We start from the raw sequence: 25,623 nt of genomic DNA, 5'->3' as shown, positions 1-25,623 counted from the left end.
TAGATGATACCCGACATCAAGTCAAAGGTTATTTCGGGTGGGCTCGGTGTATGTGTTCCTGTACATGTCTTGTTTGGACTCGGTTCTTTCTGTTGTATCTCATATTTGCATGTCTTACTGTCCGCATATACGTACGATCACGGCCATACTTTGTCTGCGTTGCTTGCTTTGGTATCTTTTGGCCAAATCACCTGCCCTAATACTCCTTTGGGCTGGACCCGCTCCGTCCTTTCGGCGTTGGGTCTTCAAGTATGAATTATGTTATAATTCGCAATATTGCCGGATCAGCTCTCGCGTGATGACTTGATGCAATAGCTGTTGAAGGAATCCTAACGGATCGTATTCGAGGAGCTGGGCATTGAGTTGTCTCTGCTCAATTGGCAACTTCAAAGCAGAGTACGCCAGTGTCGTGCTTGTGCGGAAAGGGGAGTGAATGCGCAGAGCCGCAGACACATGTAAAGGAATAGTGAGGCTAGCTAGCTACCTATGTGTATGGGTGGAATGCATGCATACCAGTACATACTACTGCAGCACCTAGTGCAGGGACAGAGCGATGGGCTTATGGCGCAGCTGCTTTGCCGGTGTAAGGCACTTTGCCAGGCTGCATCTCGCTTGGCGATGGGTAGGGCATTGGTCTGAAAGGGGGGTCATTTACTCAACAGAGTTAGGTGGTCGCTTGACCTGACCATTCCCATCTACGTGTTCACGGCACTCTGGGGAAGGGCGTCGAGGACAAGCTACCTTGCAACCAGGGCCATGAATCCCGCGCGCCAGTCTTTCCATTACGTGCAGAAGGAGTAAGATAACGTCCCCGAAAGGGTCGAGGAGCTGCTCGAGTTCGGCAAACGTAGGCTTTATCCTCGGCCTGCCCAGGTGCCTCCGCACACTGGCTACAGGCAGTCGTCTTTTCTGAAACCCCCACAACGATGTCTGACAGACGTGATAGCACTCACCACGTCGAATTGCGAAGAAGAAGAAGAATATTCGATAATCCCTCAGAGACGAACATGTGCACAGCCGGAGATTATCCAACTAGCGGCATCGCTCACAGCCACGATGAGGCGAAGTCCTTCCAGAAGCCTGCCTTATTAGACATGGTCGCCAAAATCGCGCAATTGCGTCGAACCGGCCCACTGGCTCTAGGTTGCACGTCGCTCACATCTCTGATGCTGATTCGTTGTCAGTTTGTTGGTATACAGTGGGGAGAACTACCCGGTAAAGCACGGTGACAAGGCTACCACAGATTGAGTTGACCGGCCGCCATGCTGCAGGCCCGCGCATGGTCAGATGGCACTGCCGACCAGCCCTAAGACATCATACCTTCGACGCAAAGTTCCCCAGTGCCAACAGCCTGCGGCCATTTACATGTAAGTTCTGGTCATTGACTAATAAGCAGCTACAACGTGATAAGGCCGTTAACGACTACTCGTCAATTGTCCTGACGGCCTTTGATGCAAGGCAGTCAAGTTCGTGCGATCAGCCGCACTCTGAAATCGCCCCAGTCTGCGTGTGGAATATAACTTTGGCCTCCTTGCAGCCTGGAAACACCGATTAATGTTACACAGACAATCATTGTCTTCCAACACAAAAATCAACTTCCGGCCTCTACACGCTTCCATCACTCATCGCATGAGACCCTCAGTGAAGGGGTGAACCTTACGGCCTTCATCCACTCTTGGTGGTTCCTTGCCCTTCAGCCTAACACACAACACTGTCAGTCTTAGGAATGTCTCAATTCTCGTACATTAGCTCCCCAAACGAAAGCTGGCAGGACCTCGTTGACTGGGACGATGAATTGTACGACCCTTTCTTTCAAGGCGAGACCAGCTATACTGGAGCTCAGGGAGGCAGCTACGTCGCAGATCACCAGCTATCGGAAAGCTACACGTCTGAGCCTACATACCTGGTATCAGCACCTCCTTCGGTTGCTGATGGACCACCATCACTCGAGTATACCGTCTCCGCCCCACCATCAATCCTAGACGGGCAGTCCTCATATGGACAAGTGAATGTTACCTCGCTGTCCTTTGACACCATATCCACTTCTCCGCTAGCTGTCCAAGCAGATAGTCAGTACTTTGGATCGTTCGGCGCGTGTGACAATAGCCTCCTATCGCCACTAGGTACTATCAGCGATTCTCCTATCCTGGATACACGGTATGAGCGCATTCCGGAAACCTTCACCTCGGGTTCTCTCGAGAGCACGACCGAAACCGTCTTCAACCCCCATGTCACGGACTCTTCCCACTCCTTCAGTGGTTTGGACGTTAGAGCCTCTCGTTTGTTCTCGAATCTGGGTACATGGGCGGAGCAGCCACGAATCATCGAACCCATTGCAGAAGATGACAGTGGCAGAGCAGAAGTCGAGCCGATCGCCATCCCTCATACCTTCTCGCAGAGCTATAACCCGGCGCTGCCGTCCTATCGGCGATCAGATGGCGAGTATGATCTACACAGCCGCAGCAGAGCCATCGCCATTCCTGATGCCACTTATGGACCCACCAGCTACAACAATCGACCTACAGTCTCTACATCAGCACGAAGAGCTCCTCCTATACTCTCAGTATCACCAGTGGCTTCACGTTACCCTCGCAGTGCTACGTTGTCTAGAAGCGCTTCGCTTTCTCGACGCAAAACTTCTACTCCGTCCCCCTCGCCTGACTCCTATGGGTGGGTATCCTATCACCCGAACCCGTTGACGCACCGGCTAGCACCTACGAGTACCGAGGGTATGACAGGACGGGCGCCCAAAGGACGAAAGAGAGCCTTGACTGCTGAGCAGCGCCGCCATGCAGCGTTGATGCGGATTGTTGGCGCTTGCTCGAATTGCCAGCGACGGAAGGAAAAGTGCGACCCTGGCACTCCGTGCAGGGCCTGTCTTGAACACTACAAAGGGGACTTAGTCAACCATCCTTGTCGTGACCACACTCTTGTTGACCTTTCTGCGGCATTCCTCGCCGACAGCCTAGGTTGGCATCCAACCACTCGACCCTGGGAGTCGTTCGTCCCGGCAGGTAATTTCGAAGTCTCCAAAGACGTTACCTACACAGTCCCATTGAATTTCGGCTTTGGTCCGACATTTCCTGTCTCAGTACATGCTGTACAGCTCAACGACAACGCTCCCCTGGTACACGAACACATCATCTACTCGTGGCCACCCCAGTCTTACACCGGTCCTCCACACAGGCACGCCGTTCTCCCAGCTGTGCTAACAGCTGACGCACAGTACCATCTACTGCATACCTTGGATTCTCATTTATCACTACTTGTAGCGCATCACTTCCGCGCTTTCCCGCTCTACTGTTCGCCACTTAGAATTCTCCGCGATATCTACGTCTTCTCACGATCCCTTCCAACAAGCTCCTCTCACCACCGCATACTCCATCAAGCGCTCAAGCTTCTTGTACTAGTCCACATTGGCGGCGACATAACGCTGCCATCACGCTCGGAAAGCCCCATGTTGGAGCAAACCATCCGAAGTACGATGGATATACCCGAGGACCTCACTCCTACACCTTGCTTTATCCGCTCGCAGTTCGGTGCGATCATGCCCGGTCTTGCTCTCAGCTTAATGAAAGACGTGCTCGCATCATTGGAGCAACTTCTTCTGAACAAGGACTGCGACGACTGGCCCATCGCTCTGGCTGTTCTTACTACAGTCTTGATGACAGTAGAGTCTATACACTACCATGCCGCGAAGCTGCCGTACCACAACCTTTATGACGCCACACGCTCATCTACCACCGTCGAAAACATAGAAATCGATGATCATGGTGTCAAATCACTTCTCGAACTCTATAGCGCGTGCTTCTCCGGTTGCCACGCTAGACTTAGACCAGACTGGGAGGGCGAGTCTATGCAGTCTCACAAGACGGGCACACCCGAAGATGCGTTCATCCAGAGCTTGCGGGAGGCGATTAGAAAGGCGGATACATCTGACTACCTGGTCAAGAAAGCCAAAGAGAAGAGACATGATGATGATATGGGTTACTTCTTCGACCGACTCGTCGCGCGCCTCTTTACCATGAGACCTCAATAGGCAGATTTCCGTTTTCTAATTTTCTCTTCTCACAAGTTCTCTACGTTTCTTCTTCGAAATCATGGCCAGATGGCTACCGGCGTTGAAAAGGCTGCGATACCCTTCTTTGTAGACCAACTGTATTTGTTCTTGGGTTATTTGTTGGCGTTGGTTTTACGACTGACGCGCTTATGATTGTATACTAACGACGAAACGGTCTCTTGATGACTCCACCTGGCGTTTCCTCTTTCTGGTAGTCACATGGTTATTCTGGAACGAGTCTCCGAATCTTAGATAGTTCATGAAATCAATCAATACTTCATTGCGTTGCGTGCATCGTACTTATCGTGATTCGGAAGGCGCCCATTTCGCTCCAGTGTTCAGGCTTTCACGCCATAGATCAGCTGCGATGCTGAGACAATAACCCACTTGGCCCCCATCCACAACATGCCACAAGCCAATCCCAATACTATAAACATGACAACAATCATGCGCCCTCGCATCTCAAGCGCATCGCCTATCTCCAACTTGGCTATTTTTCTAATCTTCCTATTCAGATGCCATGACTTTCTCTTCTTCTTCTTCTTCTTCTTCCTCTTGTTTGGTTTCTCCTCCCCTTGCTCGTCTGGCCGAGGACCTATAGCGTCATGGGGCTCGAAATGTCCAGTGGTTCCCCTTCGATCCCATGTTGAATCATCAGGATCTTGGTAGGGTTCTGGATCTAGCCAGCTGGATGGAGCGAGATAGGTGAGGAGGGAGAGGCCGGGCAAGTGTGCTTCTGTTCGGCGGGCGCGGTTGCGGTAGTTGACGAGGAAGAGGGAGAGAAGGAAGGATATGAATAGTACAGGAGTAAGGATAATCTTGAATATTTGTTAGAATTGCTAGCAATAATCTGCTATCTCAATATGGCTTACCCGTTTTAGAAGGGGTTCTTGATCGTCGTCCAGCTCGTTTGCTGGAGAAGAGGGCAACGATGGTATTGGTGCAGTGGCGAGTTCTTCAAAAGGATCTGGTTTCTTCTTTTGTCTTCGTCGTGTAGACGAAGGCGACGGTGGTGGGCTCGGTGGAAGATGCTGGTTATGACGATAGTTGTGTGCTGCAGACATGTTGTTCAAAGAAACGTGTAGACTGCAGCAAACTGATGTGGATGCCAGGAATATTCATCCAGTGGTTTCAATCAAAACACCATGCCGAGAATCTGTATAGCAAGGTTGGTAGATCTTCTTGGCTAGGACCTTGGATTTGGAAAGATGGACATTGGGATTGCGGTATTCTTAGGTATGATGCGGCTGAGCGCGGAATGACGATGCGTGCCCACTATCCATTCATAGGGCTGCTAGCTTGCATCGACCCGCGTTCCACGCAAGCACTCTGAAAACGATGTCATAACGGGTCCAGACTATGATTCTGGTAGCGCACCCATCTCCCCTCGAACGAAGGAGCGCATCATGAACGAGGGTCGCGGGGCCTCCCGCGGGGTAGAATACGCGTATACGGCGCACCAGGCATGGAAGTCTCGGGCACCGCCAAGTCGTATCATGGCGGTATTGACCGCCAACGCCATGTTTCGAGGTCGACTCAAGCATTAGCACAGCCTCAGGCTAACCACCAATGTGTTCATGAAGACCATTCGCATCGTTTCTCGCATATTTCGCCGAATGGGGAACGGGGATTAGAGGAGCTCCGGCTCGACCGAGTCCCCGAACACCCGCCTCAAACGCAGGATAAACTGCTGCCTGGAAATTCTGGCTTTCTATAAGATTCTGTAGTCAACAGTAGCCCTTTCACGGGCGTTGTGCGGCGTTATTCAGCTTCCTTCGCTGACCTAATACACGGACCTAACGGACGAAATCCCCGTCCGGCCCTCCTCGTTCTGCTTTGAAACGCTGTCACCACCAGAAGCTGACGGCTGTCCCTTTGCTACTACTGATCTCTTTTATTTCTTTCCCGTCAGCCTGATCCGTTTATTCCGCAGGAGAAACGAGTTGCAGACGCGATTATATATCAACAAACTTCCGTGATCCGGTTTGCGCGACGCAGAGCCGAGTCCGGACGAATAAGTCGCAAGAGCTAGGTTCGCACGATCTGGGTGGTTGGAACACAACGAATCGAGATGCCCAAGGAGGAGACGTTGCCGACACGCAAGAAGATGCGTAAGGGTACGCACAGCTGCTTCGAATGTATGTGGAACCAGTTGTTGCCTCATGTTGAATGATTACTTCACACCATACTGCTATCCTTCACTGTTACTCTTGTCTCACCTGTGCATCACTACGCCAACCTCAATCTCTACTCTGCCTTTCATCATCACCATACCGTGAGCCTTTCTGATGTAATACAGGTCGTCGCCGCAAGATCCGATGCATCTTCCAGCCCGACAACCCGGATGTTTGCTCAGAATGCTTCGCACGCGGCAGCAGGTGCATCGACCAAGAACATGCCAACCCTGAAGTCATTGTCGATCATAGGAAGAACCTCCGAGAGCGAGTATCAAGACTGGAGGCCTTGATTGACACTTTGCTTGAAGACAAGACTGTCAAGTCAGAAAGCCGGAGTCAGAGCCAAAGCTTAGCCGACACATCATCACCAAAAGCGCCCACCATCTATCACAAGGATACATTTCCACCCACTCCTCTTTCCTCAGAAGCCTCGTCCAACATCTTTCGAGTACCGGAAAATCAGCGTGCTGCCTCGGATCGAGGCCATCATGTACCAATCCTCTCTGTGTTCGAAGACGCAGTATGTATTCCTACTCCCTGAATCCGATCTTTAAGCTTATTGTCTATAGCTCAACGATGCTGAAGCGCAAGCGAAAGCCCGCAATGCTGATCAACAGAGCTCAACACCAAGGCCCGGCCAAGTGGCTGAAGATCGATATACTGTAGAAAACAAAAATGATGATGACATCGCGGCTGGAAGCACCATCGCGCACTCTGCGAAACGAGAGAGGTCCAAGCAAGCACTCATTGCCATGTTGCCGCCTTACGACCAACTCACCAAACTCCTGAACTCCAACAGTGACTGGTGGCAGACGTGGCGGAGAAAATGCAGTGGCACTTCCGGTCCTGAGCAAACATTGCCTCAGTTCGCTGCCCAGGCTCTGACGACCGGGAATATCGGCGCTATTGCTACTGTTGTTTTGTCGGTTGGTATTTGCTCATCGGAGAACGATGACGATGTCGAACGCTATATCGAGGCTGTGGACCGATGGTTCCTGTCTGACGATGAGTATGCGGCAAGCTTGGAAGGTCTAGAATGTCTGATCTTGAAGTCTAAGTGGTACGCGGATGTAGGTCAACCACGAAGAGCCTGGATCGCGTACCGCAAGGGCTTGATGTATGCCCAGCTAATGGTAAGTTTACACGCTCCCACATTATCACATCATGACTTACTTGAAGAAGGGGCTACACCGCAAGCGCACTTCCTCCGCTCCACACGAGAGCATTTGGTGGGCTATGTACCATGGGGACCGTTTCTTGTCTCTCTTGCTGGGTCTTCCATACGGTATTAGCGACGCGCATTGCGACTTAACGATGCCCGATATTGGCGACGGCACATACCTTCATCCATTGGTTGGCATCACGAAGCTCTCGCAGCTCGCAGGGAGGGTCATTGATCGAAACCAGGGAGTTGCCGAGCAGTCCTTCGCCTGGGCACTGCAGCTCGACCAGGAGCTTGAGGATCTGTGGAAGAAGTTCGATCCAGCGTGGCTTGACTACACCGAGTTACTCGCCGACGCAGAATCAAATGCGGCGGAATTGCGAGAGCGAATCATGGGTCAGATGGTCTTCCATCAGATCCGTGTGTACTTGCACTTGCCGTTCATGCTCAAGGCAGCATCAAACTCGCGCTTCTCATACTCAAAACGGCATGTTTGAACGGCTCGCGAGAAGTCCTAAGGTTGTACCAGTCTCTACGAACAGGACATGTCCAGCCGCTCTACGAGTGCAAAGCTATCGACTTCATCGGTTTCACAGCCGCAGTCCTGATCTTGATCGGTCTTCTCAATTCCGGTATGGGTTCACAATCTTCAATTAGCGGTCCTACCCCCAAGGACATTGAGGAAGATGTGCGTCTCATCGAGGTCAGCATCGACATCTTCCGTCGCGCATCGAGCGAAAAGGGAGGCAAAGTAGCCGCCCAATCCGCACAGGTTCTCGAGCAGATGTTGAGCAAATTCAAAGGCACAAGTCTCGACCATGAGGAGGGACCCTGCAGCGGAAAATCGGACTTTGTTATCCCGTACTTTGGTACCATTTCTATCAAGAGAGGGGGCCAGTTGGTCAAGAAGGGCCCGGAACTTCCCTCTCGCTCGCCCAGCATGATGAGCTCAAGGTCCCCAGGTACATCAGCACAACTCTACACACCCACGTCTGAGAAGCCGTCACAGTCTTCTGCGTCGGACATATTCTCGCAACCCACACAGTCCCTTAATGTCACGCCAAAGACATCCGTCTCCGCTGGTACCGGTACCTCGGCCTTCGGCTTCACTGATCCTTCACCCTTTGTATCGTATGACGGCTTTTACAACTGGAACAACCTCAACGTAGATGATGCGTCGACAACGGGCGCCGCTGCGGGAGGCACGTTCAACTCCCAGATCAACGACGACAGCATGAACAACTTCCCACTACCTACGAATAACTTCTCGTGGCAGCATATGCCCATGGATATCGATCAGGATTGGTCTTGGTTCTTGAACGATGCGCAGACGACACAAGGTATGGGTACGGCAGGGGGCGCTCCAGCACCCACTGCAGCGCTTGATTTCAATGCGCAAGGTTTCCCTGGCTTTGGTTAAGCGGGTTACGTAGGGCTGGCGTTTACGGGGTTATGCGTACGTTTGCTATAAGAGACTAGCTATGTGCGGGAAAAGTAAGGAGCAATGTACGATAATAGAAGCATCTGGATGGGCGCGTCCATGCATTCAGCTGGGATCAAGTGGTATGGTTATTGGAGGTGTTTGTGATATCCGGGCTACTCCACTCTCGCTAGTAGTGTGCGAGAGAATTGATTTTTTGTTTCTGTGTACAAAATGACTTCAAGTCTGTGAATCTGTGCTTACAAAGTCCAGATGACCACCCTGCCGTCCACACCAGTAGAACTGATCTTGGTGACACCGCTTCCACTCTCCTCAAAGCTGCGGATGGTGTTGATGGTATTCTGATGCACAGTCTTGAGCTTGGTATCATCCGTGCCCGACTTGCCCTTGAGATCCATCTGCCTGAACATGTTCAACGCGCTCTCCTCACGCTGATCCGAAAGACCAGGTCGGCTCTTCGCTTCCAGACTTCCTGCAAGCTTCCAGCCAGACTCATCACCCTGCAAGCGATAGGCTTCGCAGTTGTATCCCGCAGCAATGATTTCAGCCTCGGAGCTCCAGACTAGTGACATGAAGGGCAGTACTTGAGTGCTGACGCTAAGGATGGCGCGGGGAGCTTCTTCGGGACCGCTGGGGTAGACGACGGTGAGAGTGCTGTCGTGAGATGCGAAGGCGAGGGCGTTGCCCGAGGGAGAGAAGGCAACGCTGTGGACCCAACCTGCAGTGTTGTTCAGGTACTCGCCGCACACGGTGTTGAAGGGTAGACGCTCTCCCCACGCCGAGGGCTCAGGGCGCTCGTCCACGCCCTTGACAAAAGAAGAGAGCACGCGAGCGTGTCCGTCGGTAGAGCCTGCGGCGAGCAACACGGAGTTCGGGTGCCAGGAGACGCAGGTGACGGTGGAGCGAATGGGCTTCTTGATGTGCTTGGAGACCCACCAGTTGTCCTCCTCTTCGAAGTAGCAGACGGGGATCAGGCGAGCACCAGATCCCACTGCGAACTTGGTCTCAGAAGGTGCCCAACGAACGCATGTAGCAGCTCGGTTGATACGCAGAAGCACTAATGTAGGCTTCCATCCTTGCGGTGAAGGCTCCCAAACGTAGGCATTGCGATCTGTCCAATTCGTCAGCTGCCTGCTCCAGCCCACCAGATAGCTCCGAGCTTACCCTGCGAGCAAGTCACAATCTTGCCAGAGTTGGGTGCAATATCTACGCCCGTGACTGTCTTGTCATGGCCTGTCAGCTCGTCTTTGAGCTTGTATCCACTGCCCGTCTTTGAGAAGAGGTCAACGTTGTTCTCGCGGGCTACAGCGAGCGTCTGGCGGTCGGCGGAGAAGGAATGGTCCGCAATGGGATGGTGGAAGAGGTGGTGGACTTCGGGGCCGGACATGATGAATATGGTGGTAGGCGTGCAATAGGAGACTCTCTACTACTGCCAATTGGTGTTTTGGGCTGTAAGCTTGTGGAGCTCTGGGTGACTTGGTGACGTGGGGCTGCTGGCCGCGATGCTGCGGGTGTTAGCGTCGTCTTGGCTTTCCCGAAAATCACGGCGACTGCAACTTCGACATCAACGCGAATTGGGGGGATTTGCTACGCGACACGCAATTCTTCGTACAGTATGCTATGCGCAACAACTCCATGTATGTACTGATGCTAACTATGTCGCAGCAACCGCCATCATGATCCTCAGACGCCCACTTCTCAATGCGACCTCCGCAGTGTCAGCATCAAAGACATGCATACGAAATCTCCAACACTCAATCCCTATGCGCCCTGTTCCTAAGCCGATACCGTTCATCCCCGACCATACTGCCTTCCTCAGCGCAATTGGCCGCGGCCTCTCCGCACATGCAACCAAGATACCGTCCTGGGAGGCCCTTTTCACACTCTCAGGGCCGCAACTGAAGGAACTCGGTGTTGAGCCAGCACGCTCAAGACGTTACCTTTTACAGTGGCGAGAGAAGTACAGGAATGGGGAATATGGCATTGGAGGAGACTGCAAGCACGTCACAGATGGAGTAGCAGAACTCAAGGTTGTAGAAGCACCAGTACCGCCAAACCCCCAACTCGGCAACACGATAAGTCCTCGCTCTGCGGCTGCGACAGCCACACATGATCCGGGAACGAGGAAGCTGGTCGTCAATGTACCTGTCGGCGCCGAAGCACCAGTTGAACCTGTTGAGACATTACCAAAGGTGCAAGGCGTTATCGTTAAGGGCGCGAAGACGATCAAAGGCAGCTATGTGGAGCCAGTCAAGGGAAGTGGAGGTTTGCGAGCGCGGATACGGCTGCAAGAGGGTATCTGGGAAGTAAGGAGAGGACACAAGGTCGATGGTGGAGAGAGGAGAAAGGCAGAAGTGCGGGCGAAGAGAAGGGCGGCCGAGAACAAGGAGAAGCGGGGTTGATTTGGTATGAGTACATGGAGAAGTCGATACCGAATCCTGTACAATGAGTATTATTAAATGTGACACTACATGTTCGACGTCAGAAGACCAATAATGGCAGTACAGATGAGCCAGGTAGAGGTCAAGCAATGATGGAACTGTCCGCCAAATCGTCCCAATCTCAAAGGGCAAAGATGCTGATGCTGGGAGCAGCCAATGTAAAGTCACAAATATTCTGAGCCTAGTACAATGCTCAGTGACACGCACAACCACTACCCTGGAGGTTTCAGCTCGTCGTTATATGGTTAAAATCCCTATCCCAATCCTCTCAAAACCGAAGTAGACCAAGTGCCTGCTTCTCACTCAGAGACGTACATGCGCCGCAGTGGGGGTCGTGACTAAGAACAGAGGAGTTGTTGAACAATCGAGAACGAGTCGAGGGGAAGGTCACGTGCCAGGATAATGTTTCTCAGGACGACATGATCTCTTCGCAAAATACTCATGGTAATCAAGACCGAAACGGCAAAGTTTACAACAAAGGCCCTACTGTCAGGTTAGCATACTGATCCTGCGAGGTGTAAATGATTATTGATGAAGATGTATAGTAGCTCAGAGAGTAAGCTTTCGCACATCAAAACCACGCATTCGGGTTATCTGCTGCGAAGTATCTGGAGAGGCGCACTCGTGGGAGATTAAGCCATGAGGCACGTCGTGTCATCTTTGCTAGTGGAAGAGACTAGGGAACTTGTATGAGCATACTTACTACCTTTCAGACAGAACAACAGTAATATCTAGTCAATACTGCCTACAAATACGTGATGTGATGTGAGTGGTGCTTCCCATGTATCTGGTTTGTGAGATGCAAGCTTAAACTAGCGGACGTAAACGTAGCTACGTCAATGTGTAATGGAAGAAACAAGCTAAGTGTTGCTTTCCGATAGTATGTATTGTGAGAAGGTGTTTGTGTATACACGAAAGAAACAAAAGTCGTAGCTTGTCGGTGAGTGTTTGTGTTGTGGTTGCCTGTCCAGATCTATGACTTCAGGCGGATACGACGCTAGTCCCGATCGCTAGCGTACAACATCATTCCTGCTCTTACTCCAACGCACAATAAGGAGCAAAACTGAAGTGGACCAGGACTGTACAAGAACCTGAACTGTTTAGCATCTCATCGGAGATTGCAACGTACTATTGGAAGCGCCCCTCCCGCACCGTTGTATACGAAGGCCGAAAAAACTAGCTCCCGTACTCCCTTTTCCACCTCAGCTACGCCACGACAAACGATAACGCCTCCCGTACGTTGCCGTTACCCTTGTCACTAACACAAACTAACCCCGCCATTACGTCGATATGTAGGTGAGGGGTAAAGCGAGTAAGCACGGAGTCACGTAGTTCACCCAAGAGCACTAAAGGGAAGCCGTCTAAGGCTATGTTTGGTAGGAATATGTTTGATTCTAACTTAGCTACTTACCACCAGGCTTTCGCATCCCCCATGGTCTAAGAGGTACGTTGTATATACAAGATAGCTAGGAAACTGATTGTATGGCGATATAAGCCTCTGTTACCGACAGCAAAAAAAACTCCATGTATGCAGAACGCAAGGAAATCGACGACGCCATTGTATGCGGGAAAAATGAAAAATGACAAGTAGATGTGTTCAGCTCTCAAAATCGCGCTGCATGAGTCTTCGTATATCGTCCATCTTTTTCTGTGTTCTGTCTCTCTTCCGTTCTGTTGATTATCTAATTATTCTTTCAACTGTACAATATGGTATTAATACTTTCTGATTGCCACTAGTAACCATTACGGCCACCAACACCAGCGGTAATATACTACGAGCTCTTGCCCGCCTCAAAAACCTTGGTCATGAAGTCGTCGACGTCAAGGTCAATCTTCTTCTCCCGTAGTGTTTTTGCAACCTGCGCCGCGTCGCCCTCCATGCAGCTGCCCTCTAGTATGCTGAGTATGGCGACTGCGGCCCGTGGAAGATTCTTGTCGCCTTCGATCGTGTATATGTCCATTATGCGCGCGGCATGCTCGACGCCCAGACGGCCACAGAATAAGGAGCCCAGTGTGTGGAACAGATAATCTCTGGGCTCAACACGTAACGTCTCTAGTCGTTGAGCCAGACTAGGCGCTTTCTTCGCCAAGACGTGAAGTGTTGTGGAGTAGGCGGCATGTATGGCGTTTTGATCGTGGATGAGGAAGGACAGGGGTAGCGGACGGTTGAGGAGGTTGCACAGGGCGACAAAAGCTTGTGGCGCGGCTTGATTCAACAGGAGCAATGCGGCGATGTGATGTATGTCGAACTTTGAGTGTGGAATGTCCGGGCGGTACATCGAGTAGGCTAGACATATGTCGACGAGGTCCTGGTGTAGCGGTTGCTCGTCCTCTGCCTCCTGTGACGTTCGTGCGGCGAACATCTTGAGATCAGGGAACACTGCTTGGGTGCTTTCGACAATGTAGACATAGCGGCCTCCGAGCGCTTCGTGGCCATGCGTCTTGACTTCTTTGCGTGCTTTCTCCAAGGCAATGTTGTAGGTCGCTTCCGTAACCTCAAGATCATTTCCAATCGCCATCTGCCAGACCTGACCTCGCAACCGTGGAGGAATGCCGTTCCACCACATCTTCCTGTGCGAGGCACGGAGCTCGGAATTTGTCATCTCGGTGGCCCAGTTTGGTAAAAGTAGGCTCGACCAGTATTCTGCCTTGACGCGGGAGGCCTTTTCACGAGCTATCGCTTCTTCTTGAGCACGTTGAGCCTCGAGACGTTCTGCGACTGTTAGTCATGTGATTTTTTTTTCGGATTGCAGTCTGAAGGCATAGATGACTTACCAGCTTCCTCAATGCGAGCCAACATGCGCTGGTACTCCTTAAGGTGCTTCTTCTCTTCCTTGGGATTTTTGGGTGGAAGCCACGAAGGTCGGGTCCGCGAGAGGTACTTCTGCTTCTCAACCGACGGCTGGAACGGATCGATTAGAGGATCGCTCTTACGGACAGGTGGGAGAGCCGGCTTTTTTGCTCTTCGGTTCAGGCTGGCTCAAGGATGCTGATCGTGTAAGACCGGGCTGTTGTCTCGAAATTTCTTGCTTTCGCTCATTCTCAGATTGAAACTCCTCCAGTTTTCCAGTAAGGAATTTGGCATCCGTATCTAATGCGGTGTACGTCTCTGCCCACGTGTTCGGCTGTGTCGCTGACTGTGGAGATACGCCTCTGCTAGAAACGTTGGGAGAAGGAGTTCTCTGGGAGACACGCGATACGGAAGGTGCGGGAGAAGTCCTCGAAGACCTCGAAGACGACGATATTAACGCGTCGGGATTGGGCGACGCCAAAGGCGGGCTCTCGCCAACCCAGGACTCTGATGATCGATCCATCGTGGGGCGTGGCGAGATGGGGATATTCCAGATAACAGCATCCTCGGGAAGCTCGTCATCTTCATCATCGCACTCGGCCTCCCTTTCCTTTACAGTTTTTCTTTTGGAGTCCTGCCATGACGGCCTCCTTGAGCCCAACCCTGGCGACGGCAAAACATCACTCCGAGAGCTCTTGCGAGATAGTGTGCGCGGCCCCGAGGCGGATTTGTGTGTGCTTGATGGGGATGGTGATCGGGAAGAGCGTTGGGGTGCAGCGAGGCTCAGGCTGGAGAGCGATGGGACAGACGGCGAAGTGAAGCCTCTCCTAGCTTGCTGCTTCCCTGGGGCGGACAGCTGGGCCTGCTGTCGCACAGCATGGTTGACCGGGCCCTTCAAGCTCGGGTACTTTGGCTTGGTTGCGCCGGTCAGGTCGCGGAAGGAGTGGGCCGAATGTGAATGCGGGAGGCTCCTGGTGGAAAGAGAGGCTCGTGGGGCTTCAAAGAGGATGCGATTAGACGGGCTCGCTGGCATGGGGAAGGAAGAGGGCCCACCTGATGCTTCGTCTAGGTTAATATCCTCAAAGTGGGAGAGGTTCTCCGTTGTGCCCATGAAGTCTAGGAGAGTTGACGAATGGATGCTTGACGACTTGGACGACTTGGAGTTTGTGAGGTCAGGCGGGCTGCCAGGCGGTGCGCCAAAAGTTTGCTGGGCATCTTGGGCGTAGGTGAGGGTGGCCATGAGCGGTCGGGGTGGTCTTCGTTGTGTTGAGAGGCGTAGTGATGTGCCAATGCGGTGTGGTTGTTGGTTCGCGCAGCTATTGTCGCGCTCGCAAGGGGCTCTGATCAATGAAGGCACATAGCTATGTTCGGAAATGATATACAATGACGTTTCCTGTGAGATGTAGTGAAGGTCGGCGTCTGAAAACTCGTGATCTCCAGCTTCGTAGACAGGAGGCAGTCGCTGTTGATGCTGCACCGCCGGCATCTTTGTCGATTTGGCGACGCAATTTGCGGAACTTGCGCTAACCCCTGATGTCGGGGGACAGGGATAGACTCCAATGGTGGGCCTCGCAGTGCTCTGGACCCGTCAGCGGCGCAGAGTGCCTTGGACGAGTTTAATTGCAAGCAGCGGACGATTCTACGTTGGGAATGGGAACTGGCATGGGGGCAAAGGGTGAGGATGCAGCGATATGCCAAAGGGTTGCTTGAAACCGCAAAACGAATACGATGGACTGAGGCAAGTATGCTTCCCCAGCTGGCCCTGGGCCCTTGTTCAATGCGCCTAGCAACGCGTTTTACGAGGCTGTCCGTCAGTTGGAAGCCTGCATAGTCGACCCCGGCGTAATTGGGATGGGGGTTGGCGTCCCAGCCGTCGCATCTACGCTTGACATCACGATACCAGAAGTTGAGGGCCAATCACATCTTCTTACTTGCTTAACCTGATGCTTATCAGGCGCAAGTACTGGGCCGTCTCTACACTACTGTGCTTTGCCTCAATAGCATAGCGCTCCAACATGCATGAAAAGACGAATAACGACATCATCCTCTCTACAGTCCATCCGTCACTCCCGAAGCTGCTGCAGCCAAGGCCCAAGGCTTGCAGTTGCGCCCACATGCCGCCGCTAAACGTGGGCCCCTGGCACAGATCCTTAGGTTGCTTCTTCCCGAGTTCCTGACCCGTCACCACTCCCAACATCAGCTTGAAAGCCTGTCCTGCAACTTATCTTTTCAGTCCGCTTTGTTAGCGCATCAAGCTTTCAACGCCAAGTAATTGCCGCCTCCAGCATGCGTCTCTCTGTCACGTCAGAAATGCAAGCTGCCGCGAGAGACACTTTCAGCCAGGCTAGTAGCGCGCGGTGCTGTGTCTGCTTGCGCTGAAACACTCTCTGAAAAGCTTTACAAGCCAGCCTATCCCTCCAAATTAGCCTTCGTTGGAAACAGGTAATACGAGCCCCGCCATGTCATCTTCCGAACCGTGGAGTCGATCTAGCCAAATCGCAGATCGTGCATCCACCCACATAAGTTATATGACATGGAAGCTTAGCCATAACTTACCATTGAAGTTGCCGACGCGAAATGACGCCCTGCACAATCTTCGCCTCCCTGCTACCACGCGATCGTGAACGGCGCTGTAGCATCACATAGGCTAGCGCAATGATATTGTCTACCGTCTCTGCAGTTCCACGGTCAGCAATTTCCTTGGCTAGCGTAGCTGGCCGCAATCACGATCGTCCATGGCGCAGACTGTGCTCGCTTTTGTGTTATCTGACCATCATTCATTCCACGTGCAGCCTCTTACTGGGCAGCCCTGCATACACACCTCGATGGATTTGGACTCCAACGCTTCAGAACAGGAAAGTTTAGACGTACTGATAAGCAGATTCGAACACGTCGTCCGCACTTTGGATAGCGCGCGTGCGTACTCGAGGCACCTCACCGCCGCTTCAACAAAGCTTTGATGCAAATTCGCTAGTACAGTTGCCACGCTGTTCAACGATTGATCGATCAACATAGCTTTGAGCTGGATTTTGAACGCGCTACCATCGAATATCAGTGAAATGTCGCATTTTTTCCATCCTCTCCATGACCCGATTGGTCGGACCTGTGTACCGAGTATGGAGACTTACTTGAGAGCTTTGCGATGGAACGTTTGGCCGGGCATTTTGGTCAGATCTACTGTCAAAGAGTCCTCGACACCTGGAGTAGTTAGCCTCTAAAGCCATCAATAGAGAACATGCTCCCAATGCAACCTACTGATTTTTGTAGGGCATTCTGTTTTCTTGCTGACTTCCAGCGTCGTCGTATCGATACAGATGCCGCAATACGGGAATTTGCCATCTGAGTCGCTGATAGCGATTCGGGTCCCCTCTTCTGTCATCACGTCAAAGTTGGCCAATGACTTTGAAGGCTTTATCACTACGCCATATTCCGGATGGCCCTTGTGCATAACACAGACGAAGCGCCGCGCGTACTCTTCGTTGATACTGATCAGAAGAAAGTCGTCAAGTAGACGAAGCAGCAAAGAGTCATCATCGAGCAGAAATCCGAGGACATCGCGTTCTAGTTGCGCGTAGAAGAAGTTGCATAAGATGCTCGACAAGACGGAACCTTGGGGTATGCCAGTCTTCTGGCGATAGAAGCGCTTTCCAATTTTGACAACATTTCTTTCTATGTGCTCCTGTAAGAGCTGCATCAAGTCGTCTTTAGTCTCACACCGTTGTAGGTTAGTGTTGACAAAAATGGTGTTGGCCTTGTGCCAACCAGTCTATTTTGCACGAGTTTGTTGAAAGGCGTCATGTCCGTTGCTGCGTGAGTGTGCGGAATGTACTTCTTTAGAGGCATCGGATCTACGTGTTTGCCATCGAGGCGTTGTAGAGATGGCAGGGGAGATATCTCCACATGTTTGCCCGTGTTGTAAGCTTGGATCGACATGAGACTGTCGATCATACGCAATAAGCGTGACTGTGGTATGGTATCGAAGCAGGCCTGCACATCGACTTTGGCAAAGTAAAGCCGAGTGTCGCCGAGTCCCCGTTGTCGCAATGAAGCCTTGAAAGACGCAAGCTTGGGAAACATGTCTCCGACAGAGAATAGGGAGCAGCCGAACTTGTCTGGTCGTAGTGACTGCTTCTGGTTAGCGCTGATGACTCGGTCAGCTCTAGCAATATACTGACCTTCTCATAGGTGATCGCATTGAATGCTGGTGTCATTACCGCGTTGATGCTTCGCCCGAGAGTCATAGTCCCATACCGCATCACCTGCTGTCTTCTCTTGAGGTTCGTTATAGTCCGAAAACCTTGCTTCTTGGGCAGGAGACGAATGTTACTGAAACCAAGTTGGCGTGCGGACAGTAACCTTTCTGTGCTTTCCGTGGGCATTTCTTCAAACATATTCATACGTAATTCCGTCAAAGCAGGTTCTGTTAGCATTCGCCAGACATCGTGGCGGAAGTAGAATAGCCTATTCCGGTGTGCGCTGGACTCAGTTACATGGAAATTTGTGCGGACCAGGGGGACGAGGAAGGAGTCAAAGAGCCAGTAGACGAATTCAAGAAATATCTCCCCACGTTTGTCTATATCCGATTTGGACAGCTTCATGTCATTTTCTTGACTGGGTGGGCGCAACCAAGTTATGTTTGTAATCTGGGGTCCGTTAGCACAGATTCATACTCAAGTAGGAAAATGCATACCTGTATGTTCTGTGTGACCTGATGCAAATTAAGGGACTCGAATCTTCGAAGATCTATGAATTGGTCTACCCAATACATGAGAGTGCGTTTGTTCTGTTCATTACCCCAGAAGCCTTCGGGTACAACCTTAGATATGACTGCGCGACAAAAGGCCGAGACGTGTGCTGCTGGACAGGCAAGATCTGTGAAACAGGTTTGCTGAACGGTGCGAGCTCCGGCCGTAGGTTGACACTTTTTGTCACATTTAGTTGGCTCTGCGACTGGCCGTACATCTGCTTTCGGCTGAAGTGCGCTCTTCCTCCATCCCGGCCTCGTTGATAAAGGTACTCCCTAGTCTGAATTAGTAAAGTTCCTTCAATACATAGAAGATTCGATAGGTACCTCGATTGGGCAGTAATGCCGAAGCATTTCCATGTATGAACATCGCTGGTTGCGAATCCGAAGTCTTTCAACCAACTTAATAATGTCACCTCGGAGCCTTTTGGGTGTTCGTTGCTTCCATTTGGCTACTTCTTGAGCGTCTGTTGCTTTTTTACCCAGCTCTCGGCACATGCTACTGTGTATATCCTTCTCTCGCAGCGTATAGTCCTTGAAAGGCATAGCGGTGTCACGCGGATCCACCTTGGATGTGAAGACATTGTGTAAGCCGAATTGACGGGGGAAGATATATCTCATGACATGTATCGTCTGCTGCTTGTCATCGCGATCAGGGAAACGATTTAGGATATCTACGAGTCAAGTTAGGTAACCAAAGCATTCGAAGGATAGTGGAAATGTACGAATATGGCGTAGCCCAAACCTCACACCACCTTTGGCATTTAAGGCCGCTTTCGCGTATAGCATACGACTTCGGACGAACGTAATTGCACCAGGCGTCTTGCATTCGCTCTTGATACGTGAGAGCTTGTCGACCGCTTCCTGGTCCGCACTGACTTTTGCGGTGTTGCTCTTCTGAGGTTCATCCAACCTCACCTCCGACACAGGTACACCAGACAATTGGTAGTAGTTGCCCATATCCGCGTTAACTGGTATGAAGATGGAGCATCCTAGGAGCATGTCCATTACGATGCGGTCGCCACCCTGGCCGAGCAATGCGTGCAATCGACACCATGCTGGCTCTTTCAAAGTTCGCCTGTAATTATTGGGTTGGTGTTCTTGCAGATTAGGAATTGAAGAACTCAGGTCCTCATTGTTGCCCTGTTTACGGCGGGTGTTTCCTGCTCTTTGGAATCCGTGACAGAGCAGGTGCGTTGGCTTGTGAGATGTTGAACGTTTGAATAAGCGCCATATCACGAAATCGACAATCTATGTACACTCAGTAGTCATTCGATAAGCGTAACCCTGGAAGTGTGTGATACGTGTCACGACCTACCTCAGATTGCATATAGTACCCAGGATTGAACGTGCCGCCCGGAGTACTTTGTGATCGCTGTTGGGTAAACGCCTGGATATCCTTTTCGCGTTCTTCGGTGAAACGCGTATGAGCATCCGTGTCTGCATGTACACTTGGTCCGCACACTAATGCTGAATCGAGCAACTGCACAACGGCCATGTCAAGACGATCCAAACTTGTGCCTTGAGTGGGTGTTGCACGTCCAAGTTGCGAAATCTTTCGATGTCTATTTTTGGATGTATTTGGTAGTCGCGACAGCAAGTACTGGCGCAGAGTAAGAACTTCTGGATAGAGACGTCGCAGGACTGGATGAGTAGCGTTGATAGCGGATTGGTCCACGGCGCGCCTCGTTTTCTTGCGAACGCCTCCAGCGCCGTGGGGCTGCGCTTCCTCTTCATGCTAAACTAGACGCATGTGTTGCATGCGCGGTCGCGTTGTTGATGCTCATGGCCTGTGGATGGTGTTTGTTAGGTGTGCTATCGGGGTTAGCCCTGACGCGACTGCACGCGCCATCCCGTGACTTGGGTTCGAGTCACAAAACTTCCACCTGCATACCATGATAATGCAGTCTGTTGTGTCGGGTTGGTCGTGAACAACGGAAATTTGTAGTGGTATTTAGCTAAACAACAAGGCATGACTTTAAAATAGCATGAACCTATCATGTTAGAGCTATAGTTCTATCTACGCGCAGGCCTAAGCACTTCCCAATCACCACCCATGTTGCGCATGTCCTCTGGCTCATCATCCATCAAACTCCGCCCTCCCCGACCACCACTCCTACTACTCCCACCAGTCCCTGTGCGTGGCGGCAAAGCCGGTTTCTCAAAATCATCATCGATGAGATTCTGCACTGGTTTCCTTGTCAGATTCGGAGGCGGTGCCATTGACCGCCTAGCTTGCGTTGGGGGATATCCTCTTGATTCTTCTTCTGGAGGATCATCCCGGTATCTTTGGGGAGGAGGGGCGTAGGATGGGCCTGGTGAGGAATCTTTACAGAGGAGAGAGGGTTTCTTGTTAGGGATTGGTGGTGGGGCTAGTTTGCGGAGTACCTGTGGTTTGTTGGAGGATTGAGTTGAGGGGAGCGTGTTTGATGCGCGGTACGGTAAGCTGGGCATGGAGTGCGTGGAAGCGCTTGAGCCGCTGCGTCGGAGGTCGTTGAGCGAGTCCCGCGCACCATCTGAACTGAGAATTTGATTGGCATGTCCCGGATATAATGGAGCAATCATCTTGCGGGCCGCTGGTTTCTGCGTTAGTGGCAAGCTTGTGGAGGGGCCGTCGATGTCGACTGTGCGTGATCTTTGTGAGCCGCGCGCTGGCGGAGGCTCTGGTCTGCGACTGCTCGGCAGGTGCTTGACGTCTACCCATTCTGGTTCTGGACTGGGCGTGAATGGGTTGCTGGGTCGGTTCGGGTTCGGAGAGTGGTTGTTAGATGGCGGTTCTACGCGTGCTTTCGCCGGTAAACCTATGGAATATGAGCATCCAAGCTATAGCAGGAATTATGATGAAGGTACCGTTGTCAAGCCACCATTTCCTCCGATCTGAGCTCGCAGGTGGCAGCCCTGGCTCAATGCTATCGTATCCAAGCAAGTCTTCATCATCTGTTTCATCTTCGCCCAAACGCCCTGCTGCATGAGTATCACCCACAACTTCTCTTCTTTGTCTGTACAAAGCCGCCTTCACAGCATCTCTCTTCTTTTCATCGACCCGCTGCACCAATAACTGAAAGGTTGCATAAACTGGTCGGTGGTCGGAGAAGCGAAGTGGTGCATCGTTGTAGTGTATTTGTCGGATGTTGTCACCCTTGCGAAGTACACGGTCGCACCAAGCGGGAATACGTGCTTTCTCCGACGTATCGTATTGATTACTATTAAGATCATACTTGTACGTCGGAGGGAAAGTTATACGAGCCTCGGAATAGTATGGGAAGGTCAAACCGGCAACCATCTGGAGATTGAGCTATTACATGTTAGCTTTGATTCCCATTAGCAAAGGACGAGTACCTACCTGATCGTTGTCGTACAAGGTCTCCAGATCACCGACATGGCATAGCCGTTGAACCTTTTCATTGTTCAGACCTATTCGGTAGTTGAAGTCGCCGAGCCATATTACTGTGTCATGGTCTTCGATTGATCGGTTTCTCTGGAAGCGTAGACCATGGCTGATGGTTTTGTAATCACGATTACGTTCTTCGTAGTTGGCAAATCCAGCTGCAAGATGTGCTGTGACCAGGCAGATCGAAGTGTTGGCGTACTCGAATCGAATAGCTACAGCTCCTTTGTTGCCGGCCATACCTGACATGCCAGTCTAAGATATAAATTAGCTCTATATGTGAAAGCGTAGATCGCGTTGACATACCTTCTTTAAAGCGCCTTCAACATTCTTGATGTGCTTGAGGCAGTCTGACCTGACGAAGACCGACAAACTCGCTCCCACCAACTGACCACCTCTAAGGATGACGTACTCATCCTTCCTGTGTTTCTCAGCGTTGTTGTTTAAACACGCTCTGACGGCTTCTTCCCAAGCTTCGCGTCTGTCCGGGTCTGTCGACATGATTTGTTGAGGGCTTAATTCGACAATCTCTTGAAACCCTACAGCCACTATCTCGGGGCATTGTTGTGACGGGTCGACGTCCGGACATAGCCATGGTGAAAGATCGCTCTTGATGCCACTTGTCTTTCCGTTCAAATTGAAGGTACCGACCAGAATATTGATCATCTCGGTCTCTGAGTACTCTGCAGATCTTCGCGTAAGCTCCGCGACCACATAGTCGTTAAGTGGATCGTATAGATGCACTGGAACCTGGCCAATCAATCTTCCTAGGAGCATATCGATCGTGTTCTGTCGCCCTTTATCCGCAAAGTTGTTTATGTACATTCGAGTGGCGCTCTTACGAGCGTCTGCCAGAGCGCCAGCAAGCGACATCTTCCCAGATCGCGTAAATGAGGACTTCAGCGCTCCAGTACCCGCGTAGATCTTCGAAAGAGCATCGCCGCAGTCTGCCCACATACTTGAATGTCTGACCCAGAAGTCCTGACTGGCTCGAAGGCCCTTGTGACTCAGGAAGATCTCCAGGGCCATCTTGCTGATAATGGTTTGGACAAGATTCGTTCGATCAAGGCAATCCAGGCAGTTTGTTCTGAAGACACCCTCCTGTTGTAATATGCTCATTGTCCGGCGTACAGCGTAGTTTTCTCCATTGTGCCTAGCAACCTCATCCACCTCCTTAGAAAGATAGTACCCAAATCCTTCGGCAGAATCTTGGATCCACTGAGCAATCATGCTAGCCATCTCATAGCCACCTGGCCCCCGCGTTTCGGCATGGAAGTCATATTCCGTCAGCTTGATGAGATCGTGCTGGCGATCATTGAGGTCGCTCCCTTGATTTAGCGGGCTGTTTCTGACATGACCGCGATATCTATGCGTCAACTCTAGCTCGTTCTGTTTCTCGTTGCTTAGGAGATTGACGACATGAACTGTGCCGTAGCTCAGCTCCAGGTTGTCAAAGTGCTTATCGAAGGCGGGTTGCGTGGCTTCTGGTGACCGAGTGATGGTGATCTTTTGCTGTCCTGGAAGCAGACCAGCCTGCTGTTCCCAAAAGATGGGTACACTTCCTCGCACCTGCACGTATGAGAAACAGGCTCCGGAGGGCGCCCAATAGATTGTCTCGCTTTCGACAAAGTTTGCGACGTTCCCATCATCGTCGATACCTCGCGAGTTGAACCTTGTCCCTGCCCTCTTGCACGATAATCTTGAGATCAGCGTCATGGAAGATGGCATTCCCGAGTCTTGAACTCTGATAGGGGCGGAAGATTTGGGGATAGTGATGGTAAGGGCGAAACCCCGAATTGCAGATGTCAGAATCCCCGAAGCATCCAGAGCCTCCTTCTCTCTAAGCGCAAGGCGACTTCTGAAGTCTACCAGTGGCTGGATCATGTATGAGTTCCATAGAAAGCCAGCATCTAGGCTATCGATCGAAACGGTCGCGGCATCGGTCGTACGGTCTTGTAGTCGTCGGGTGAGGTCGAAGTCTGAGCTGTAGTAAAAGGTTCCACTACTGAGGATCTTCTTGAGCGCCAGGCACGGGTGTTCCATGGGCGATTGCTCTTTCCTACCACCAAAGCCCATTTCATATCCTTCATCGTCGATGGTGTCGGTAGGGTAGGGGTTGACTTCGTCGTTGAGCAGGGTGTCGTAGCTCGTGCTGGTTAAGCAGTAGAAGCCGACTGAGTGTATCCTCTGCACCGTCTCGCCAGGCCGTACCGTGGCCACCTTGCTCGCGCCATTGACGACGACTAGGAAGACATCACTATTCACAGTAATCAAGCCCAATGTGCCGTGTACTTGGACTGAGTGTAGCGCCCGGTAATCATCTAGCTCGATTTCCTCCAGCCTGGTGAACTCGACCATACAGCGCGCGACACCGGCGCCATTGCTCCCCAGCGACGTCGATGAGGCATTGGGATTGCCATTCTGCTCGGTGGTCGATGAGCTATGTCGGAGGACGAGTGCGTGCGTCGATGTGGCAAGGGCGATTGCGCGGTGTGGGTAATCTTTGATCAGGACGCGGATAGACATGGTCGGCGGTAGAGAGCGGCGGAAGAGGACTGCACGGGTGTTCCAATCATGTCCCGGATTTTGCCATGGGCCACAAGCAGTCGAAGCGTTTGCGCGAAGTAGGACGGTCGCGGTAAGTAAGCACGTGTGCTTTGACGGTTGTTCTCAGCTCACAGAATATTGTTGGCCTGGATCAATGCTGATCGCAACCCAGCATGTAAACCACTCGACTGGTGCCCGACCCTTTACAAGGCTTCCCTGATCATCGCTTACACCGGCAGCCGGAACTTGTCAATTGGGCTGATCAACATGTGGACCTGATTCTCTCCAGCTCGGAAAGTGCGGCGCGGACCTCTTCGCTGGTTCGTGCATGCTACTCAACATCACGGATGACCTCATAGCCACCGAGCATTCGGCCAGTTGAACGCGAAATGCTAGATTAAACACGGGAAAGAGCTATAGATAACCTCACCACAGCTACAAACAAATGCTACACATCCTTCAAGATTAGAGTAAAGGCACGAGACCGATCCTACGCCATCAGAACAATGATACCCCCCAAACATGACACATTTCTCTACTCGCATGCAGGCGGTCACCGCCTGCTGTACGAAACCCTAGTATTAGTTTCTCTGTCATCATAACCGCCACGGCTGCGACTGCGTTGCCTACTCCTATCCTGCCTTTGGTATCTCTCATATTGATCGCTCTCACTCGATGCAGGCTCTACATATCTGTAGTGCTCATAGCGAGGGTTCTCCGGACTATAGTTGCGCTCGCGCTCGCGCCTGACCTCGCGCTCTCTATACACATATTCGCTGCGCCCAGGGCTGGATGAGCGAGAGCTCATACTAGACCGTGGCGAGACTTCGACATAGTGTGCGCCGCCGTGGTGAGACTGGGCGTGGGTATGG

The 25,623-nt window shown here is 51.7% G+C and overlaps 8 protein-coding genes across 8 annotated transcripts; 3 read left to right on the top strand and 5 right to left on the bottom strand.

Annotated features, from left to right (window-relative positions):
• Nucleotides 1–1,726: 1,726 nt before the first annotated feature.
• Nucleotides 1,727–4,039, top strand: ALTATR162_LOCUS8187 (uncharacterized protein; the record flags this gene model as incomplete). The annotated part of the gene is made up of 1 exon (XM_043315817.1): nucleotides 1,727–4,039. The coding sequence occupies one exon, from the start codon at nucleotides 1,727–1,729 to the stop codon at nucleotides 4,037–4,039; it is 2,313 nt and encodes a 770-aa protein (XP_043171752.1).
• A 359-nt stretch (nucleotides 4,040–4,398) lies between these two features.
• Nucleotides 4,399–5,124, bottom strand: ALTATR162_LOCUS8186 (uncharacterized protein; the record flags this gene model as incomplete). The annotated part of the gene is made up of 2 exons (XM_043315816.1): nucleotides 4,399–4,878; nucleotides 4,933–5,124. 2 exons carry the CDS (start codon nucleotides 5,122–5,124, stop codon nucleotides 4,399–4,401), a joined length of 672 nt encoding a protein of 223 aa, XP_043171751.1.
• A 1,007-nt stretch (nucleotides 5,125–6,131) lies between these two features.
• Nucleotides 6,132–8,819, top strand: ALTATR162_LOCUS8185 (uncharacterized protein; the record flags this gene model as incomplete). The annotated part of the gene is made up of 5 exons (XM_043315815.1): nucleotides 6,132–6,198; nucleotides 6,360–6,757; nucleotides 6,807–7,370; nucleotides 7,420–7,795; nucleotides 7,852–8,819. The coding sequence occupies 5 exons, from the start codon at nucleotides 6,132–6,134 to the stop codon at nucleotides 8,817–8,819; spliced, it is 2,373 nt and encodes a 790-aa protein (XP_043171750.1).
• Nucleotides 8,820–9,079: 260 nt separating this feature from the next.
• Nucleotides 9,080–10,227, bottom strand: ALTATR162_LOCUS8184 (uncharacterized protein; the record flags this gene model as incomplete). Its single annotated transcript, XM_043315814.1, has 2 exons — nucleotides 9,080–9,951; nucleotides 10,005–10,227. 2 exons carry the CDS (start codon nucleotides 10,225–10,227, stop codon nucleotides 9,080–9,082), a joined length of 1,095 nt encoding a protein of 364 aa, XP_043171749.1.
• Nucleotides 10,228–10,516: 289 nt separating this feature from the next.
• Nucleotides 10,517–11,242, top strand: ALTATR162_LOCUS8183 (uncharacterized protein; the record flags this gene model as incomplete). The annotated part of the gene is made up of 1 exon (XM_043315813.1): nucleotides 10,517–11,242. The coding sequence occupies one exon, from the start codon at nucleotides 10,517–10,519 to the stop codon at nucleotides 11,240–11,242; it is 726 nt and encodes a 241-aa protein (XP_043171748.1).
• A 1,811-nt stretch (nucleotides 11,243–13,053) lies between these two features.
• Nucleotides 13,054–15,558, bottom strand: ALTATR162_LOCUS8182 (uncharacterized protein; the record flags this gene model as incomplete). Its single annotated transcript, XM_043315812.1, has 3 exons — nucleotides 13,054–13,994; nucleotides 14,057–14,242; nucleotides 14,286–15,558. 3 exons carry the CDS (start codon nucleotides 15,556–15,558, stop codon nucleotides 13,054–13,056), a joined length of 2,400 nt encoding a protein of 799 aa, XP_043171747.1.
• A 1,638-nt stretch (nucleotides 15,559–17,196) lies between these two features.
• On the bottom strand, nucleotides 17,197–19,776 carry ALTATR162_LOCUS8181 (uncharacterized protein; the record flags this gene model as incomplete). Its single annotated transcript, XM_043315811.1, has 7 exons — nucleotides 17,197–17,270; nucleotides 17,328–17,741; nucleotides 17,789–18,197; nucleotides 18,248–18,715; nucleotides 18,763–19,092; nucleotides 19,144–19,490; nucleotides 19,542–19,776. The coding sequence occupies 7 exons, from the start codon at nucleotides 19,774–19,776 to the stop codon at nucleotides 17,197–17,199; spliced, it is 2,277 nt and encodes a 758-aa protein (XP_043171746.1).
• Nucleotides 19,777–20,832: 1,056 nt separating this feature from the next.
• Nucleotides 20,833–24,730, bottom strand: ALTATR162_LOCUS8180 (uncharacterized protein; the record flags this gene model as incomplete). Its single annotated transcript, XM_043315810.1, has 4 exons — nucleotides 20,833–21,617; nucleotides 21,667–22,111; nucleotides 22,160–22,459; nucleotides 22,511–24,730. The coding sequence occupies 4 exons, from the start codon at nucleotides 24,728–24,730 to the stop codon at nucleotides 20,833–20,835; spliced, it is 3,750 nt and encodes a 1,249-aa protein (XP_043171745.1).
• Nucleotides 24,731–25,623: the final 893 nt, after the last annotated feature.

The sequence above is a fragment of the Alternaria atra genome, assembly GCF_907166805.1.
Source record: "Alternaria atra isolate CS162 genome assembly, contig: 28, whole genome shotgun sequence".
Classification (NCBI taxonomy): Eukaryota; Fungi; Ascomycota; class Dothideomycetes; order Pleosporales; family Pleosporaceae; genus Alternaria; species Alternaria atra.
Note: the sequence above shows the minus strand (reverse complement) of the source record. Positions and strands in the feature narration are given on the sequence as shown.